Below are 20468 nucleotides of genomic sequence, written 5' to 3' on the forward strand. Positions count from 1 at the left end.
TTTATCGGCAAGCTGATGATCAAAATTCATTTCAGCTCCTCCTTATAAGGGGAAGGGGGAGCACTCATGTTCAACTTTTTTGCCCTCAATGGCTTCCATGATTGAAAAATGTCTTTTTAGATAGCGTGCCCCCCATCCCACCCCAAGCAGGGAACAGCAAGAAATTGCTGACCATATAATTCAAAATGAGCAAATGTTCCCAATTTTGCTTATGTTTTTATCAACAGTCAGTTCTTTTCGGTCAGTTTTGTGGATTCATCTCTTATTGCATGCTGTATGATCCTATAGACGATTTACACAACATTTATACTGCAGGGTACAATACAAACTCGACACATAAATGACACTAAAGATTGCATATATTTTATGAGAAGAACTCAGTGCATGGCCTTAAAGGAAGCAACTGAAGGCAGGGCACGCCCCAGTATAGGAAAAGTGACCCCAGTGGGGTTCAGAGGAAGCCTGAAGTAAAAACCCCAAGACCTAGAAGCTAGACCAAACTTCCTACAGCATCAAAATTATGCCACTGCTCTGTCCATAGTGTATGTCACGTCAGCCTTGCCAATAAGCATCCAAAACACACAACTAGCCAATTTATCCAGATGAATCTGAGCAAGGGTATTTTAAGGGCTTATTCTGCTAGTAACTTCAACTCAGTGGATGGCTAAGTGTAAGCTTGTCTTTGTCTGCAGAATTTAAAATATATTTGGTATAATATAGTTTGGAGAGGCAATGTTAAGAAGCATACATAAAAAGGGATCTAAATATCCAACATATGCACACAGGGGTGCTTAAATCTAACCAGAAACTTATTAATTGAAAAATTAGTATGAATTTTGGTGCCAAGTCAAGTTGCCTAACTATTCCACTTCCTCTCAGTTGACAACTGCGATTTACTGCCTGTGAGGACAAAACTCCTACTTCCCACACAAACTGACAAATTCAAAAATAATTAGAAAAGGCATTGGTTTCTAGGATGAGGTCTCATCTGTGTTTTCACCTTCCACAATGAACTCTGACTATGTAAACTCCTTTCCTAGTAAGGATTGCTCAGCTCCCTGCTTAGAAGAATGGTTCTAAACCTGTAGAAACTGGGAGGGAGGTTCCCAAATGATAACTGCTATGGCAGTAGCAGAGAAGTTAAGAAAAGGACATTGGTGGGAAGAGGAAGGGAGTGGGGGGAGAGGAATGAGAAAGACAGAAATGGCAATTGCAAATTCCACTCATTTGTCATTAGAGAATAAGCAAACACAAGTCAAATTGTATTTAATGACCCCTAAAGGGATTTGTTTTGATCTGAATTTAGATATAGACCTTAAGTTTATTTATGCCTTTTGTTGCATTTTAATCACACCAAAAAATGCAACTAATACACTTTTAGTCTGTTTTCCAAATATAGGTTTCACCTGATATCAGGTAAGCAGAGTCATCTGAATACACAAAACCATTCCAGGACAGTCACGGTCTCTCTATTAGGGAAGCTAGCTGGGTGACCTTGCGCCAGACATGCATTCTGAGCCTAACCTCTCACATAGGATTGTGAAGATTAAGTAGAAGAGAGAACCATTTAAGCTGCTCTGAGTCCCCAATGTGGGAGAAAGGCAGACCATAAACAAAATAATTAATAAATAAATAAATTGTAACAGCTCTAAGATTAAGACTTCTCAGTTGGGGTACATTCACAACACAGTCCTATACAAAATCACATCATATGGTTTAGGACTGCCTAGTCCCTCATGAACTCATCTGACCTCTAAGGTCATCACCTTCAGATGTCTTGTTCTGGGTGCCCCCAACTTCTGCGATTAGGTGGGTGGCAACCCAAGAGGAAGTCTTGTTGGTCATGACACCGAAACTCTAGAACTCTCTTCCCCAGAGAGATCTGTCTGTCCCTTTCTGTTGCCATCTTCCACTACAGAGAGTATATTTTTATTTTGTTTGGTGTTCTCTCAGTGATCCCTCCTTCCTGACTGTTTTAATGGCTGTTTTAATGTCTTTGTACATACTTTAACTTTTTAAATTGTTTTAATGATGTGTGTTTTTATATGGTTTTTAATGGTTTTACAATGTGGTTTTACTGTGTATGTTTCAATTTGTTAGCTACCTTGATAGCCATTGTGAGGCATGAGATAAATTTTGTAAATAAATTATTTTTAATCCACTGAAGCCAATGATCTTAGAAGGGCATAACTCTGTTTAGGATGGTTTGAAAAGTTCTGTTCCTGTTTTGGAAGGCCCGCAGCCAGACAACCATATCTTTAGAAAATGATTCTGACATGGTTGCCTGAGCATCTAAAATTCTGATACCCTGAAATATATATTTTGTCAAGTGTATGACCATTATCCAACAATGTCATGTTAAACAGCATTACAATCTTCTACATCCACTGAAATCAACTGGCTTAAAACTCTGTTTAGGACTGCACTGTAAATGATCTATGCTTTTGCTTAATACTGGCAGATAGGAATCATTTAGGTGTGATCCAAGAAATATATCACTATTCAGCCTATTGGATTCCAGAGATCTGTTCAGTCTCCAAACACCTGAGTGACCTTCAGCAAGTCACTGTCGGCTTCTGTTCCTTAAAGATTAAAAGAAGCAATGATATTTAATCTGTTCAGAAATTTATACACCACCTCTAAAAAAAACTGCTTGAGACAGCTCACAAAATTAAAAAAGTAATAGAATCATAACCCACAACAACAGAGAAAGCATCAATAGTGAGAACAAGCCCAAGGGCAAAAAACAATATTCAGAAAAAAGTCCTCAGTCTCAAAGCAGATCACAAAAACATTTTTTAAAAAATAAGGTAAAAAGAAAAGATTTTTTCATAGAGCTGCTGAGAGAACAAATGATCTAAGAACAGCAAGCCATTTGCTAACAAAAAATTACTATTTTAATAACTTTTTGATGCTATTACTTGTGTGAAACAATAAATTCAGGATCTCAGAGTCTCAGGATACGTTTTAAAATAGGCTTATAGCATTTCTTTATTGTAACTCCTAGAAAGCGATCTTCTTTGCTCTTCCCTAAAGCAAGACTAGAAGGTTACTTATACCAACTGTAAATACTTACTACAATAAAACATGGCAGGTGAATAAAATCAAAAGTCACTGCTATGAGAAATATATACTTACTGGTCACCAGCCAAGTAATAGAACAGCTTGCCTCTCCAGTCACATTTTTGTTTCCTTTCATGGAGTTCTCAGAGAACAAAACTTCGATCTTCAAATTATCCAAGAAAATTCAGGATGATATAATAAAGCTGTGTATACCCCACTGATTAAAGGTTTAAGCTGAACTCATATTTTTTTAATCTTGGCCTCCTTCCAAAGACCTCAAAAGGTGGCACACCTGGTTCTCATCTCCTCCATTTTATCGTCTCAACAACCCTAAGAGGTATAGAGTGTGTGTGTGTGGGGGGGGGGGACTTCCCAAGGTGACCCAGCAATCTTCCATGGTAGAGTGGGGATCTGAGAGCATGTGTCTCCCTTGTCACAGTCCAACACCCTAACCACTATTCAGTCATGTCTTGCCAGAGCGGTCCAGAAGCCATACTTCTGTGAATTAGTTATTTCTGTGGACAGAGGAACCAAATGGGCATGGCAAATATCAAAAGTCGTAACTTCTTTTCACACCAGCAGTACCCGGAGAGCCAGTTTGGTGTAGTGGTTAAGTGTGCGGACTCTTATCTGGGAGAACCGGGTTTGATTCCCCACTCCTCCACTTGTACCTGCTGGCATGGCCTTGGGTCAGCCATAGCCCTGGCAGAGGTTGTCCTTGAAAGGGCAGCTGCTGTGAGAGCCCTCTCAGCCCCGCCCACCTCACAGGGTGTTTGTTGTGGGGGAGGAAGGTAAAGGAGATTGTGAGCCGCTCTTCTTCATCTTCTTCCTTTTTGAGATCTAGTTGCTATCTGTGCAGTAAGAAAAGGTCTCCATACAAATGTGATTCTCAGGCCACTGTGTTACAGTCATGTCTTAACTGGGCATTTTTGATCCTGGATCCATAGGATTTTGGTTCCAATGCTAGTACTAATCAAGACAGCAGTTCTAACCAATTGAAAAAGGCTGGGTGGTATAGAGATGAATGTGGGATAAGGACTGAAAAGACTCAAATTCTAATTGCTATGAAACCTATTGGGTGACCTTGGGGAAGGCATTCATTCCCCTTTTGGTCTAACCTACGTCAAAGGGTTGTTGTGAGGATACAATTAAGAACTCTTTCCTGAGCTCCTTGGAGGAAGGACAGGATAAAAGTGTAATATAGGAGCCAACAAAGAAAAACAAACAAACATTACTTATACAGCCAGCCAATCTCTATGCACAGCCTAGTAGGTACTCAGCTGCTGCTGAACACTAGCAAGAGCTTTCTAATACTTGACATCTCATTAGTACAAAGCATAATGACAAGTTACAGTCATTCTGAACTCCCACCTACCGACAAATTTCTCTTATACAAGCACTGCCTGGAATGCCAAAAGAGACCCATCATAACGCAGTTGTAAAAAAAAACAACTCAACTTTGTTAACAAGACTGATTAACAAATGTAAGTGGCAAATATTGTGACAGATAATATTTGAATATAACTGAAGACTTAAAAAATATTCTTCAATCATTAATGATTCCCCGGTGAGAAAAATACTTGCAATCGGTTTTCCTCCCCTTATTACTCAAAGAAAGCCACATACCAAGACTGTACTTCAGTTCTAAACTCTTTCATGAAAAGCAATTAAAAAATTGTTTTTATACAAAATGAATATACTTTATCCTGTCCTCTATCAAGAGACTTCAGGATTGAATTGGAGTATGCCTTAGAGCCTTTATTGTGGTACAAAGATATTAAAGATCATGTTGCACTGGAAGTTATCTACCCCTTCAGCTTCTGTGCTGCATTCACACAAAGATCTAGAAGTGGCAAGAATACCAGCACCACAGAAAATAGGGGCATATTTAGCATAAGAGATGGCAACGCTCATTACTACCCTGTTCACAAAGCCAAGATCAGGACCGCCATGTCCCTTCTCCCTGAGCAATTCTAACTGCATTCTAAAAGTCTAAAAACTGCATTCTAAAAGTCTATGTGACAATATATTATAGCCAAAGCAACATGTGTAAGATGAAAACCTACACAAACATGGCAATACCACAGCATCCAAGTCACCCAATATGTATTCACACACGAGAGTTCACCCTGCCACACGATAGACACACACAGAGTACAAAGGAAAAACACGGACCACAAGCCACAGATCAGAACAAAGACAGCCGGTTGACATTTTGAAGAAGAAAAGGGCTGAGACTCCATCTTGCGTCAGCAGAAGACTACCGGTGACATCACAGCCATGGGCAAATTTAAGCCACACAACAGAGCACACACACATTGGGGCATACACCATCCAAGGCCACAGTGCTCCATTTCTGAACCGCAGAATAAATAAAAGACAGGACTCAGGCAGACTCAGAGCTGCCAACAAGTGGTAGTAAACATGTAACACCAGCTCAGATGGGAAAGTGGAATGGCAGTGAAAGTGCTTCAACCACCAAAGGGGGGAGTGAGTGAGAGCTCTTACTCACCCAGGCACACCTGTGACAAAGAAATAGGAAACTTATCTGACACCTTGGGTTTTCTGCTTCTTCAGAAGCATTTTAACCTCAGGCTTTCTGCTTCTTCACAAACATTTTAACTTCAGGCTTTCTAGACACCAATGGCCACAAGAAATCCCAGTTTGTAATTATAAATGGAGATGGTTAGACATCCCAAAGCTGCAGGAGTACAGTACAGGGGCAAAGCCCAAAGTCCTAACTTCCAGGCCACGGAATGCATTACTTCTAGGTCACGGAATGCATTACTTTATGACAACTGAAATACCACACATTCCAGTCAAACTGCCATTGTCTACAGACACTGAATTATTCCTGAATTCAGGAACACTACTGATTTTGCCTCCTCCATGCCGTAAACAAAGCATTCACCGAAGAGCAGTTAGAGCAGCTGCTAATAAGAACCATATACGAAAGACACACAAGATCCCTCAAGCACTCTATCCTGAAATCAATAGTACATTACAAACAAACAAAAAGTGCAAGGAAATTCTGACTCAAGCTCTCATCTCCACAATGACGAAGCCTCCTCTTGTGACAAAGGAAGGAGCCATACTGCAGAGACAAGGAGTGATTACATTCTGCTCTGTAATAACATTTCCTACCACCACCAAGCAGCAGTTTCACTCTGGCACGTGGGTGTGGGCAGCCAGACACTCTTCCCCCAGCCTTCAGCACATTGCAAAATAAAGAAAGACAAGTGGAGCACTTTATACCCCTCCAAGCCAAGGCAGACAAGATGCAGGAAAATCCTCTCTCTGCGCATAACAGTGCTCAAAAAGCAGAGAAGGACAAAAGGAAGATTCAAGATTCCTGACAGTGCTCAAAAAGCAGAGAAGGACAAAAGGAAGAGTCAAGATTCCTGACTCTTCCTGGGCAAAAAAACCATTATCAAAATCCCATGGGGGGAATGTGAATGCTGATAGCCAGGAGAGGAACACTGGACATTGGCCCTGCCCTAGCAGCTGGTCAAACATACTTCCTATGGTCAGAGTTTGTGGGTGAAAAAAGGGCCCATGGTCTGATTTCACCATTCAAAGATAAAGTATTGCATTTAAAGTTAAAGGAGGAATAGAAGATAATATGCAGCCATCTCCTTAGCCTCTTTTTAACATTTGCAAATGATCTTACTATTTTGTTTCTAATCCTCATTATGCCCACCACCAGGTCTGGCTCATACCCTCATTCCCTTCCACCTGTCCTCACACCTACTGCTTTCCCCTGCCTGCAAGACCTCCCACCGCTCATACTCCCAGCTGCTGGCACTGCCTGCAACTCTTTCCCTAGTGGCGCTGGGAAATGTGTGCAGCTGGGAACATGGGTGGTAGCACTAGGAAGTGATAGGGGGCAGGAACAATGGACATTTGTTTCTAGTCCTCCAGTGAATGATACAGGTTCAGTTGCAAACTAAGCACCTGAAGGGATATCCGAGGAAAGTTACACAAATGGGGAGGGGGAGGGGATGCGGCTTAGTGGCAGAGCCTGTGCTTTATAGGCAGAAGGTCCCAGGTTCAATCTCCAGTGTCTCCAGTTAAAAGGACCAGGTTGGAGGAGATATGAAAGACCTGTGCCTGGGACCCCAGATGGCCACTGCTGTTCTAAATAGACAATACTGCCCCTCATAGGCCAAGGGTCTGATTCAGTATAAAGCAGCTTTTAGTGTGTTCGTATGGAAGGGATGGTTTAAATGCACATCTAATAGCAGAAGTTTCCCAATGCTATGGATGAAAACACCTGAGAAATAACATCAGCCAAAGCTTTACAGACCTGTAAGAGGCCTATTAAAGACACAAGACTCTTCTTAGGCGTGATCCACACATACCCCATTCCCAGGATCCAAAGGTACCACCCCTTTAATCCTTTGTTACACATTCCTGCCAATAACCAAAATTTGAATGTCCATTACTTAATGCATGCAAGGATGCTACAAGACAACAGCAAATTCCACTCAAAATTAGGAAGATTCATGATGAAGTAACAGCTAGACCTTACTGAACCAAGCACAGCAGTACTAGTTAAATAGCTGTCAATTTTTTGGAAATCTCTATGTTCCCTCCTAATATTCAAAAGAGGTTCTCAAAAGACACTTGTAGGATTCCTATTCAAAACCCAAGCTTTTTTTGTGATAGTACTCACCGGTACTGAGTACTAGAACCATTTTTTCAAAGCTCTCCAAAGTCCTGAGTCCCATCTACCCACCCACCCCACTGAGCCAAAGAAAGAGTGTGGACCCTCAGAAACAACCTAATGGGAATATGCAGATTAGGCAGGAGAGATATACAACTTTGTATATCAAGGCTGGCACTTTAACAACAGGAAAAAAACTGACCAAGCACACAGAGTTAAAACTAAGCATTTCAGCAACCAACTAAGAAAGGTTTTGCATACAAAAACGTTTTGCCAGAAGGCAGGGTGAAAAAATCAAGGTGGCTTTCAAAATCATGCAACTATGATAGGCTGTCTGACATCATGACACACAAAAATAAGCACCCTGCTCAGGGAAGATTAAAGAGGAAGGAGTTCTTCTGCTCAAAAGGTAGATATTAAATAGAAGTCTAGGAGAAATATGAAATTCAGTGCCAAGAACACACTTGCACCCTACAAGCAAGATAAAGTAACCTACCAGTGCTGTACAGACTGTCTAACTGGTGAAGAAACACCACGCCCTCCCTCATACCAAGGATCAGCTTCTTTAAGAAAACAGATGCCTGAGACGGACGCCATCTTTCTCTGATCTTCACTATATAGATGAGGGGGCCAGAGCAGTGCCTTGTTACCACTAACCCTTCTGGTACTCCAAGAGAACAGCCCAAGACCCCTTCCTCTAACATGAATCACAACCTCACCAGCATCATCGCCTTACCTGTAGGGCTGAGTGGAGACTGCTCCAAGGCTCTGCCATTAGAGTAATCAGGCCTAGTGTATACATATTGGGGGGGAGGGGGGAACAGAGGGGCACTGGAAAGCAAGGTGCTAGATATAAAGGTGAGGAAGTAAGAGGATCTAAACTGCTGGCTCCCCAGCAGTGCGGCAATAGTAAGTGGCTAAAGTAAAAGGCATCTTCTATTCATAAGGTACAGAGGAGCCATGCCCTGACAGCCAGGTCTCCAAGGACCAACCCTGGGTAGAGAAAGGTCCTGCAATCAATCCAAGGACCTGCCAGAACAAGGAGTCAAGCGAGCCAAACAACAGCAAAGCAAACTCCAGTCCTAAACACTTTCTGTTTTTCAAATTGACTTTGTCATCCACACAGGAAAAAGTTGCCAACCTCCAGATTTCCCAGAATTACCAGTGATCTCCAGTCTACAGACATCACTTCTTCAGAAAAACAAAAACAAAAACTGGCTACATTGAAGGATGGCATCTATGGCATTATAGGCTGAAACTGAATCCAGCTAAAATGGAGATTCTGTGGTAGTGGTGGGGCCTTTGGGGTTGGGGAACAGGTCGTCAGCTTTTGACACCACCACAATCTGTCGAGAGGTTGGGAGTGATCTTGGATCCCTCCCTGATTATGGAGGCCCAAATCATGCATATTGCCAAGCTGACATTCTTTCATCTATGCCAAGCTCAGCAATTGGTCCCTTATCTGTTGTGCCCCGACCTAGCCACAGTAATCACCTCCAGGTTAGACTACTGTAACTTGCTGTATGCTGGCCTGCCCTTGAGACTGACCCAGAAGCTCTAACTGATCCAGAATGCAGCAGCTTGAGTCCTCACAGGAGCATCACAGACAGCACATATACATCCTGTGCTGTGCCAGTTACATTGGCTCCCAGTGGAATACCTAGTCAAGTTCAAGGTTCTGGTATTGACCTACAAGGCCTTGAACTGTCAGGAACCAAGGTACCTACAGGACTGTCTCCTGCATTATTTCCCACTGAAGTTTTAAACTGGTTTTATCGTTGTTTTTATGGATATTGTACATCGCCCAGAACCCTGCAGCAGGAGGGATTGGGCAATTTCTACATATAATAAATAATAATATTACCCTTCCCAAAACCCACCCTCCCTAGATTCCAGGAATTTTTGAACACAGAGCTGGCAACCCTGCACAGGTTAGGGCCCCTCTGTGCATCAATACCCGCCCCTACACTGAAAACCACTGTTTGGCATTTGGCAGCATGGGCCACCCCCATTAAAACCAACTGGGTCAGTTCCACCATTTCCCTTAGGCATGGAAGAAGAGAACACTACCCAGCATTGCCTTAGCTCTGTGAAAAAAAATGCCTTATTCAAACCACACCTATTTTCCTACAGAAAGCGAGGGTCTTTACCTTTCTTCATCCTTGAAGATGAACTTCCGCAGCTTGAGATCCCGCAGTACCAGCCCACCATCATGACAGTGTGCCACGGCAGACACAATCTGATGGAACAGCTTGGCCGCCTCCTCCTCCTTCAGCTTCTTGCAGGTGCGGACAAAGGAATGCATGTCCCCATAGCTCCTTTCAAAGAACACATATGCTTTCGTCTCCCCCAGAATTATTTCGGTTATCTGGTTGATGTTATCGTGGGGAGCCAGACAAAAACATGGCGCAAGTAACTCTTGGTAGCAGCCAATGTCAAACACCTAGAGAAACAACAGAAAACAGAAGAGGATTAAGAGAGAAAAATGAATTCCAGCCGCCATGCTACTTTAGACCTAGTCAAGCCTATAATACAGCAGATGCCAAGACTGTAACAGACCCTTGTATAGACGCTTATGCACTGTGATGCCTGGAATTGTCTTCTTCCTCAGGAAACCTATTTCTCCCTCATCTACCCCAACAAATCCTGTTAGGTGGGAGAGGGTAGACCGATTTCTTTCTCCCTCACAGGGAAAAAGACGTAATTAAATTAAGCAACAAAAAAATGACTCTCTAGAAGTCAGAGGATTAAAACCCATCACAGCTCAGAGGAAGGGCCAGCTTTAGACTGCGATCACACACACTAAATAATGCACTTTCAATCCACTTTTAATGCACTTTCCAACTGGATTTTACTGTGTGAACTGGCAACATCCAGTTGGAAAGTGCATTAAAAGTGGACTGAAAGTGCATTATTTTGTGAGTGTGATCACAGCCCTAGACTGTCTGACACCCAAGGCAAGTCTAACTTCTGGTGCCCCACCCCTGAACTGATAACATCGCCGAGTCACACGGGGAGCTCCCAATTCAGTGCCCCTAGAAGGCCAGCATAAGAACATAAGAGAAGCCATGTTGGATCAGGCCAATGGCCCATCCAGTCCAACACTCTGTGTCACACAGTGGCCCAAAAAAAACCGCAGGTGCCATCAGGAGGTAAATCAGTGGGGCCAGGACACTAGAAGCCTTCACTCTGTTACCCCTCCCAAGCACCAAGAATATAGAGCATCACTTGCCCCAGACAGAGAGTTTCAACAATATGCTGTGGCTAATAGCCACTGATGGTCCTCTAGGCAATCGCTACCCCTAGGCCCTGGGCAATCGCCAGTGCCCTAGGCAATCGCCTAATTTGCCTAGTGGTAGGGCTAGCCCTGCTCAGAGGATAGTTTTTATTCCCATTCTGATATCCCTTTTGATTTTATGTTCAGTTGCACAGCATTCAGTGAAGGGAAGTGCAAGATCTCAAGAAATACAGAATGGGGATCCCCCTCCACCTAGTTCTGAATACAGTTTCATCATGAACAATGGGATGAACACACCACAGTTCTTAATAGGACCTTGATACCTTATAAGCGTATCACAATCCTTGTTGTGCCACTGTCTCAGCCTACTGTTATTAATCATTTACACTTCCTGTATTCCGTTACTCTTTTGGCAATGGAAAGAAGCCAATTTCACTTTCAGGCTGTCAGCAGGAAAAGTAACTGAAAGCCATAGACAGCAGTTTGAAAAAAACAAGAACAAAACAAGGGCTATATTTTGAACTATGCAAAATATGAGGGCGTGGCAATACAGGCTCCACCCACTGGGTCATGCATATGTAAACTGAGACAAAGGAGAAGAGTTTTTCAATTTCTCCCTCTGATGTGCTTCTGTTATGTAACATAATCTTTTGTTTCCCTGATTATGGTAGTTAGCCACTCACATAGAGGCCCAGTATGGGCCATCAGGAAGTACATACCTGTTTGAAGCTACATGCCCAGGTGTCTTGTTTATACTACATCATCACACTCCAGCAGTGTACAGCATCAGGTATGCTTATGTTGCACAGTGAATATGCATCCATAACCATCCAATTTAAATTAAATGCTCAGTGCACGTAATGTCACACCGGTAAGCATTTCTAGTCCACCAGCACTGGGCCTGATACAGGCAAAGGCCTCATGAACCTCCCCCTCCCCTATATGAACAGGAGACAAAATGCTGACAGTGACTTCTCCTTATGCACCTCAGCTGCTTGCTCTCATTTCCTATGTTTTGGTTTGGGCACAAAAGTCAGAACTCAAGAAACATACAGAAAATCCATTGCCAAACCCTCTCTTGCATCTCAATAAGGAATTGAGATGTGGAATAGGAAAAGGGCTCCAATAAAATATCTGTTGCCAGGCCTCGGATTCAGCGGGAGCTCACAGGAGCACAGCTCCTGAACCTTTCTGAGAGTTCCACCTCCTCCTTCCCACTTTGTCCATTGAATAGTAGGTGCAGTTGCATAACAATCTTGGATGAGCTCCACCACCTATTTTTCTACAAAACGACCCCTGCCTGATGATGTCACAGAACTGAAGTTCTATCACCTTTCCTATAAAGGTTCAAGAACTTTCTGCTCACAATCTGGCTTTCGTGAGTGGAAAAGGCAACAGGCATAACTAGGGTCATCAACAACCTAGAGAAAATCTGTTCTGTCCTTTTAGCATGCAGAGATGGGCAGGGGAAGCTTTTAATGGAAAAGAGCTAAATAACACCACCTAGTAAATAATAAGATATTGCTTTCACACAAATGGAATAATGCACTCTCAATCTACTTTGCAACTGGATTTTACTGTGTGAACCAGCAAAATCCACTGGCAAATGATTGCTGAAGTGGACTGAAAGTGTATTATTCAGCATGTATGAAAGCCTTGGTTATAGGGAGACAGAATGCTTTTTCTCCCGGCTGCTAGCAATCCTAGACATAAGGGTGGGGGGCTTGTTGATTGAGGGTAGGATGGTGGCTAAATGGGAAACTCTTTGGAGATCTAATTGAGCTTGCTTCTACATGCATTAAGAAGTCAGCTGTGTGTTTCCATTGGATTGTCATTAACTTTTTGAAACATGTGGGGCTCTAAAGTAAGTGTCCCTTTAAAAAAACTAAATGCCTCTTTAACAGCAAGCACGTCACCTGTGCTCTTGTGAATGAATTACAAGACAGCATAAAGCATGCTGGGAAATTCAAATATAAAAATGTTACACTAATCCAGTGATTATGAATGAATCAGTTCATGAAACACTTAGAAGTCATATGGATTCAAGGCAACAGAAAGGATTTCATTGAGAATAATGGGTGCGTTGCAATAGGAAAGCATGAGCCAATACAAGACACAGGCTTTCACTGCTGATAAACTGCATGCTTCAGATGTCTTTCCCCTTAAACAACGAAGGTCAAAAAATTACAAAGCCGGATTTATTATTAAAGCACACAGATTGACCTCATTGCACAAGATAAAGATAAAATGTGGCAATCCAGGAACATAACTGGCCTAGAACTTGCTCTCAATACAGTTTTTAGAAATGCAATGGTGAAATCCTGAACTCATGCAAAATCTACCTTAAAGTCAAGTTACGATCTCTCCTGAGATCAAACAGTGCTTGCCTTGAAGATTTACAGCCTAACTCTTGACATGTTTATTCAGAACTGAGTTCCATGGACCTTGCATCTCAGTTAACAAGCACAAAACTGCACCTCTCGTCAGTAAGTCAGTTCAACAGTGCTTCAGTAAAAGGGGCATTCCATGGACCTCTTCACCCCAGCTTTCTTCCGATGTGTCCCGTTTTCATCCTGCTCCCCTTCCAAGGAGCTCAAGGTAGAATACATGGTTCTTCCTTCCCTCAGTTTACAGCCCTGTGAGGTCACATAGGCTGAAAAAGTAAGTCGGACATTTTTGAATGTACAAGTTGGGTTGGGTCGCGTCTAAGTTCCTACCCCTGTAATCAGTTGTAAGACAGTCACACATGACCAGTGGGTTCTCCTTAATTCTGGTGTGCGTGGTGCCTCATCAGCATCAGGACCATGGTTTACCAGAAGAGGCTTCAGACTACACCCCTGCACCATTTCCCCACTTGAAGACAGTCCAAAGAGGTGCTGTTTGGAGAAACCCATGCGGTATCTGGAATACATGTGGGTTTCCCCAACAGGCACAATAGCACCCGCAAAATGGTGCATGGAGGGGGAACAAAAGCCCCCTTGCCATTTGTGCCATGGTCCTGATCCTAATCAGGCACCACTCACAATACTGAGGAGAACCCACAACTTGCATGGGAGAGTGTGACATATGGCACAGGGTGGGGAGACCCAGACCCAGCCTTTTACTCCGTAATGAGTCAAGCAAAAGTATGGGTTCAAAGCTAGGCTTTCCCAGCTCTGGGCCAACACCCTAACCATACACTGACTCTCCAGATGGAGCTCTGCTACTTGTGTTGGTTAACAGGCCTATCGACAAGGAAAGAGTCCTGGAGGCATTTTGTGCCAGTAGGATCGAATTCCAGCAGAGAAGAGAAAAGGGAAAGCACCTATCTCCAAAAGGAACACTTTTTGTGTGAACACTCCCAGCACTACTGGAACAGAGACTGGTGGAGTAAGCGCAGATATTCCTACACGTCAGCCATGTGGAAAACGTAATGATCTTCCAGCTACTGTAAAATACGCAGCCGTTGTACTAGTAAAAACCCACCCTAACAAGCCATTACTAATACGTCATTTGATTAAAATCACAGAAGCTTTAACTTTGTTAGTTCGCCAGTACAGACTGTGCCATGCCTTGCAACACTGACAATAAGGTATCTGCTTAGCATTGTTGCCCTCAGTACCTACGCAAAGAGATCAGGAGCCTAATGTCATTGCTTCCAGCAAGGAGAAATAAACAGGAATCAGCTGGGTTCTAAAAGCACATACCACACACGCCTAGGGATGCCAACCAAATAAAATGAGCATGCCTTTGTGTATCCAACCCTCAGGCTTGGGGGAGAAATCCACAATGCTGTTTTCAGTACGAGGAAGGCACAGGTCATGCATTTGCAAGGCCAGGCCAATGTTTATCCAGGAGTGTAGACAGGCATATTAATGCATGTACTGCAAATTTAGAAGTGCTGGAATTCAAGCATTTGTTAGGGGGGGTACTTCAGCTTACAATTATGGAGAATGCCCAGTGACATCACGGGGGGGGGACCCCTTCTAATACTACTAAACAGCTGAACCACATTACATCATGACAATGGAGGGAGATGCGTTTACAGAAGCTTCATTTTGGTTACGTGGTGTCTCTTCTCTTAACCGCAAACATGCTTGACAAGTGTGTGTGTGTGTGCGGGGGAAGGATAAGTACTAGCAATTTAAAAATTAATCACTGGTTTCTGAAAGATTTCAAAGCAGAACAGCATTGCGGCCAGCTTTCTGCATTTTTGTGCACAGGTCTCCTGCTCTTCGGCTTTCAACTGCCCTTCCTGTAGCAGGAAGCAAAGGCTATTTTGATGTGCATTGAGTTTAGGCAAAGGAGGGCATGCATTTTAAACACCACACGCCATGACGCCAGTTTCCAGCACCTTGCAGTGGAAGTCCAGCAAGGTCAGAGGCTCTCTTTGACATGATCAGTACAAACAGCCGAGAACTAAATCTTTATTAAGATCTGGGATTCATGACTCACTGGTGGCCAGTACATTTATACTGCCCTGCTATGCAAGCTTTTACGAGTAACCAGAGGATGTAATTTAATTTGCCCACCACATATGAATCTAAATAAAAACATCCACTAGTCAACAAGACTGGCCAAGCGCTTGATTTATTTAAGGAGTGCTCAACACTGCTAGTGTTAGCTCCACAGCCAGGCAATTCAACTCCAGGAATTTGCAGTTTTTGGTTTTTTAAAAAATATATATATAAACAGTCCATAATTATGCATTTTTGGGACCACGCCAGCATTTGAAAATGGAGATTTTTCCATACAGCCACTGGACAAGTTGCTCTTGGAAGAAAACTCCAGCCGATGAAACATAAAAGTCTGGCACCTCCGACACATTGGAAGAGTAACCACAGCAGTTTAGGAACAAAGGAAATAGGATCGTCTACGACTGAATGGGAGCCGCTTCCCTCCATGCGGGCTCGCTTTCCCCACAGCACACCTTACGGGGGGGGGGGGGGGGCAGCCAAGCAAGAAGGCCAAAGCTTGCAAGTGGACCCAGAGAGATTCTGGAGTCTATTCTCCTTGCACCCAATTTAAGAAACAGAACACTGATCCGCAACTGGGCTTTTAATTCTTGACAGAACGTGGAGGGGGGAGGGGGTGTTTGCAGACAACAGAGCAGCGAACCGGGGCTTGGTTGAGTCAAGATGACTTCGGTGTGGGATTTTTATTTCTTGCAGCAAGGCGTCGACGAATGTTTAAGGTGTTTAACAAGTAAGCTCGATTGCATTCAGTGGGCTTTACTCCCAGGAAGAACGCCTGGGCTTGCAACTTTAGACAAAAAAGCTGTCAGACTGCAGAGAACGGAGGATTTTTGCAGGGGCGACCCCACAGTGGCTGATCTTTAAAATCAGCAAAGGGAATCCCCACTTTTAAAAAGAGAGACAACGGGATTCGATTCACAACCCTCAAGGCATCCAGGACGACGCTTCCCTCCGCCGCCCCCTACCGTATCCCCTCCCCCCAAGGCTTTGGCTCCGGGCCACCGCTATAACGTGGCCATTGTCTGGAAAGTTGCAGAGAGCTCTTTAATTATGTGCGGCGGGACAGGCGGGGGGGGGGAGCGGGGAACTGCTTGTTTAATTAATTTCACACCGGGCCGAAATCAATGCTCGGCTTCTCTCTCTCTTTTTAACCTTTGAGTCACCCCCGCTAATAATAAACTCGGTAGACAAGAGAAAGGCTAAACAAGCGCGCGCGCGAGACAAGCAAACGGGGCTTACCTTGCAAACCAGCTCTTCCTCGCTATGCAGATGCACCGCTCGGAAGCTGTGGTCTCCTTCCAGAGGCTCCAACAATAAGTATTTCCCGATGCAAGAAACGCAATGCGACAAGCTGGGAGTCTCTGGCGGGCTCGGCGAGCCGAGGTTGGGGCTAAAACTCTGGCTGGACTCGGTGGGTCTTATGGACGCGAGCTCTTCGAAATCCTGGGTTTTGTTCCGAGGTCTGCCATAGCGCGCGATCGTGATGGGGGTTGACCTTTGTATGTTCATGGGGATGGAGAGCGCAAACCTCTCCGAGAAACCCCCCCTCCCCGAAGCGCGGACACCCCCTCGGGTTGCCGGAGGTCCCTCGCCACGGGGCCAGCAAGAACAATGCCTTCGTGCCTGTCGTCGTAGAGGGCAGGTTGCTTCGGAGGGGCTCACAGCCCGGTTTGATCAAGCAGAGGCGGGGAAGCGGCAGGTCGGTTCTGCCCAGCAAAGGCCGGCGCGGTGGGTTCTGACGCTGCGTGGGTTTTTTTGGACCCCCCAAAGTAACTCGAGTGGGCAATCGGGGCGCGCTTACAAACTGCGGCCCCGCGAGTAACTCCGCTACTCAAAAGCCAAACCGGGGCGGGGGAGGGGAGGCAGGTCCCTGCTCTGGATTCTCTTCCAAGCTATTAACCCCGCTTTCGAAAAGAAAAGGTTAGGTGATCTGGTGCAACAGACGATTGTTCTTGATGCTTTAATAGAGTCCAAGGGGGGGGGAATCTTTTTTTTTTTTTTGCCTACGTTTTAACTGTAGATGGCGTCTGAAGCTTTTCACTGATAGCGAGGACCATCCAGAAATGTAACAAAAAATAACGAGGGATCATTTAACTTCATATGGTCAGCGAAAAGCTCCACCGACAAATCGAGATGTGACTTGGTCATGGGGTTGGGGGGCTTTTCTGCAGGCAAACTCCGGTCCCCGAGCGAGGAAAGCGAGGGTCTTCCACATGAGACGCGCCGCCGCTGCCAAGAAGAGGGGCACAAAGATCCACGCGCTGCAACGAGGGGCTTTCTGTTGTTGTGGTTCCCTTTGATCAGACACAAAGTGCAATCGAGGACAGCTAAGAGATCGATGCTCTCAGTTTTCCATGGCGTGCAGTTAATTCCCCTCCTTCCTTCGGCTTTCACCAGATCTTGCAGCGCAAAACACATGCGAGCAGGAAAAATGTGTGTGTGTGTGTGAAAAAAATAATAACGGCCCAACAAAATGCTGCAGGCTGGACCTCCCCGACGGCTTCTCCTTTGTTCTCCTTAAGAGTCCTGAGATGCGACGAACAAGAGGGAAAAATGCAATCACTTAAAAAAAATATTTCGAGCGCTGCTCTTTATTCCTAGAGGCTGAATAAAGAAATAGGGGGGAGAGGAAAGGGATGGCCGAGCCAATCCCTTTCAGCAAGACATCATCTCCCCCACCATGTATTAATAGCTACTTACGTGGCTGGGATTCTCTCTGGCTGTGCCTCACTACTCAATGTCAGGCGCAGCGGCTGCAGAACCTCCAGCACATTTACACCGAGCCTCAGTGCAAAGGCTGCCTGATGACTGGCCCCTTCTAGCCGCCGCAGAGCCGACTGGCTCAGAGGAGAGAGCCCGCCCCGCGCAGAGCGGCCTCCTCATTGAGCTAAGGAAGCATCAATCACGCGAGCGGGCTGCCAACCCTGCCCTTCCTCTCTCTCCCCACCGTCCTGCTTTCCACTCACTCAATGAGCTGCTCGCAGGGTAAACAAGGTGAAATATCCTTCCGCAGTCTGAGCTGTGAAGTCGGAGCTTTGTGAGCTGCTGCTGCGACTGCTGGTGACAATGAATGGCGTTGCACTGACCGCTCGTTTCCGTTTGGGCCGAGTCCTCCTTCCCCCACCCCCCAGCGTGGTTTGGAAGTTTTTGATGCTGCAAAGTGAGCCCCAGCCCCCCCCCCCCGGCCGCCGCTTTATGAATTAGACTGCATTCATAAACTGCTATTTAACTAGTTTCTAAACAAAGCATCCCCCCCCTCCTTTCCCATCTTTTAAAATGCATCTCGTGCTCAGTGAAACGCAACTCAAGTCTCCTGAAAGAACAGACTGCAGAGTATGTAGCGCGTAGTGCTAAAATAGGTGTGTGTGCCAACTTCGGAAGGCGGCAGGCCCCAGTGACTTGCAGCCTCGGACAGCTGCATGCGGGAAAGGAAATCAGCAAGTGGCTTTTTGCAGTCTTGTTCCATGCAGCGATTTTTTTTCTTTTGCAGCTGAATGGTGTTTAGTATAGTTTCTATCATTCCTTGCTCTAAGCGGTTCAGAGATATGCATGGTACTCTTTCGCCACAACTCTGTGAGAGAGGTAACCGAGCGAAGCTGGCCTATGGTCACCCAGTGAGTTTCATGGCTGAGGATTGGAAACCTGGCTCTCCTAAGCTCTTAAGTTTGCGTTCTGAGCCCTTGAGTTTCTTCTGTCAGGTAACCCTTAATCAAAACTGTGTGTGTCTCCTATGCACCCTAAGTAAGTGGTGTGATTTTCCCAGGCACTATAGACCTAAGTGAATCTTGTGCCATATTGTTTCAATAGCACCTATATCTATATCTAGTATATAGAACATAACTTGTCTGCTTTCTGAAGGGTGCACAAGTTCCATGGACACTAGTTTTCTATAATTTAATCCCATACTTTCTTCAAAGAGTTCAGGAGGGGGTCTGTGTGAGGGTCTCCTCTCCTCTATATTTATTTTACCCTCATAACAATCCTGGGAGGTAGTTACAGAGAGTCACCCAGGGAGCATCACAGCAGAGTGGAGTTTTGAACTGCATCATCTGAGTCTGGCACTCGGGCTGTGGTCTGGTAGCCTAAAGTTTAATATTCAAATGCATCTCTTAACATGGGCAGAAATAAATAACTCATCTTTTTAGACATTCCGTGTGAGTGACTAACAACTCATAGAAACTGGCAGAGTTAGCCTGTAAGTGGGACCCAACTGGCTTTCGCGATAGCAATTTGAGCTACAGCTGTTTGAGAGTAGAAGACACAAGCAAAAGCCATAATCCTGTTATATGTTGCTGCAAAGAACTGGCCTTGAGTGCATTTCAAGGAGCCACTTGGGCAGGTGGTGGCATGAATGAATCTGCTTGCAGAAAGAGAGAGGAGCAATGTTTTAATTATTAACACTATTTGTCTGCATAAATGGTCCAAGATCCTCTCTTTTCACTGCAGACAACAGTGTAGCATGTGAATATGTGTAGGAATGGCATAAAATTAAGGCAGATTCTTCTAATTAGTGTCTAAATAGGCATACAGTGCACGGTCTTACGAGCATGTTTTCTTTCCAGTCATCTCAGGCTTGAATTGGTCATTTAAACGTCTGCAGAAATCAGAAGGTGTTCAGAGGTGAGTATCTTGTGGTAAATAAATGAGTACCCTCGGAACTACCAGTTGTATTTCTGCGAGGATGAGAAAAATTGTAAGGAATTTTGCAATTCAGTTGAACTAAGTTGTACTGCTCTAGGGTTAGGGCTGATCTAAACATGAGCAGCATGTATGGTTTCCTACTGCAGGTGATTTTTCAAAATTTTCAGTATATGAATAAATTATCTGATAAATGGATAAGTTACACAGCATGTAAAGAGCCAGGCTGGAACCACCTCCCCTTGTTTGCAGAGCACTTTCACATGAGGCAACAATAAAAATGTGACCCTCCACGCTTCTAGTCTAATGGTACCCAAAGCCAAGGGATGCCAGATTTCAGGTGGGGCCTGGGATTCCCCGGGAATTACAGCTCATCTTCAGACTAGAGATCAGTCCCCCTGGAGAAAAT

At 44.5% G+C, this 20468-nt stretch overlaps 1 protein-coding gene across 2 annotated transcripts in view; it reads right to left on the reverse strand.

Annotated features, from left to right (window-relative positions):
- Positions 1-18237, reverse strand: part of TRIB2 (tribbles pseudokinase 2) — a 33073-nt gene extending 14836 nt beyond the window's left edge. The window contains exons 1-3 of one of the 2 annotated variants that reach the window (XM_060233754.1): positions 18122-18237; positions 16661-17947; positions 9880-10172 (exon numbers count right to left, since the gene is read on the reverse strand). In XM_060233754.1, coding sequence (XP_060089737.1) covers positions 9880-10172; positions 16661-16930 — 563 coding nt within the window. In that variant the 5' untranslated portion in view covers positions 16931-17947; positions 18122-18237. The remainder of the gene's footprint in view (positions 1-9879; positions 10173-16660; positions 17948-18121) is intronic. The other variant, XM_060233763.1, reaches the window with a different exon arrangement.
- Between the last annotated feature and the right edge of the window lie 2231 nt (positions 18238-20468).

The sequence above is a fragment of the Heteronotia binoei genome, chromosome 1, assembly GCF_032191835.1.
Source record: "Heteronotia binoei isolate CCM8104 ecotype False Entrance Well chromosome 1, APGP_CSIRO_Hbin_v1, whole genome shotgun sequence".
Taxonomy (NCBI): domain Eukaryota; kingdom Metazoa; phylum Chordata; class Lepidosauria; order Squamata; family Gekkonidae; genus Heteronotia; species Heteronotia binoei.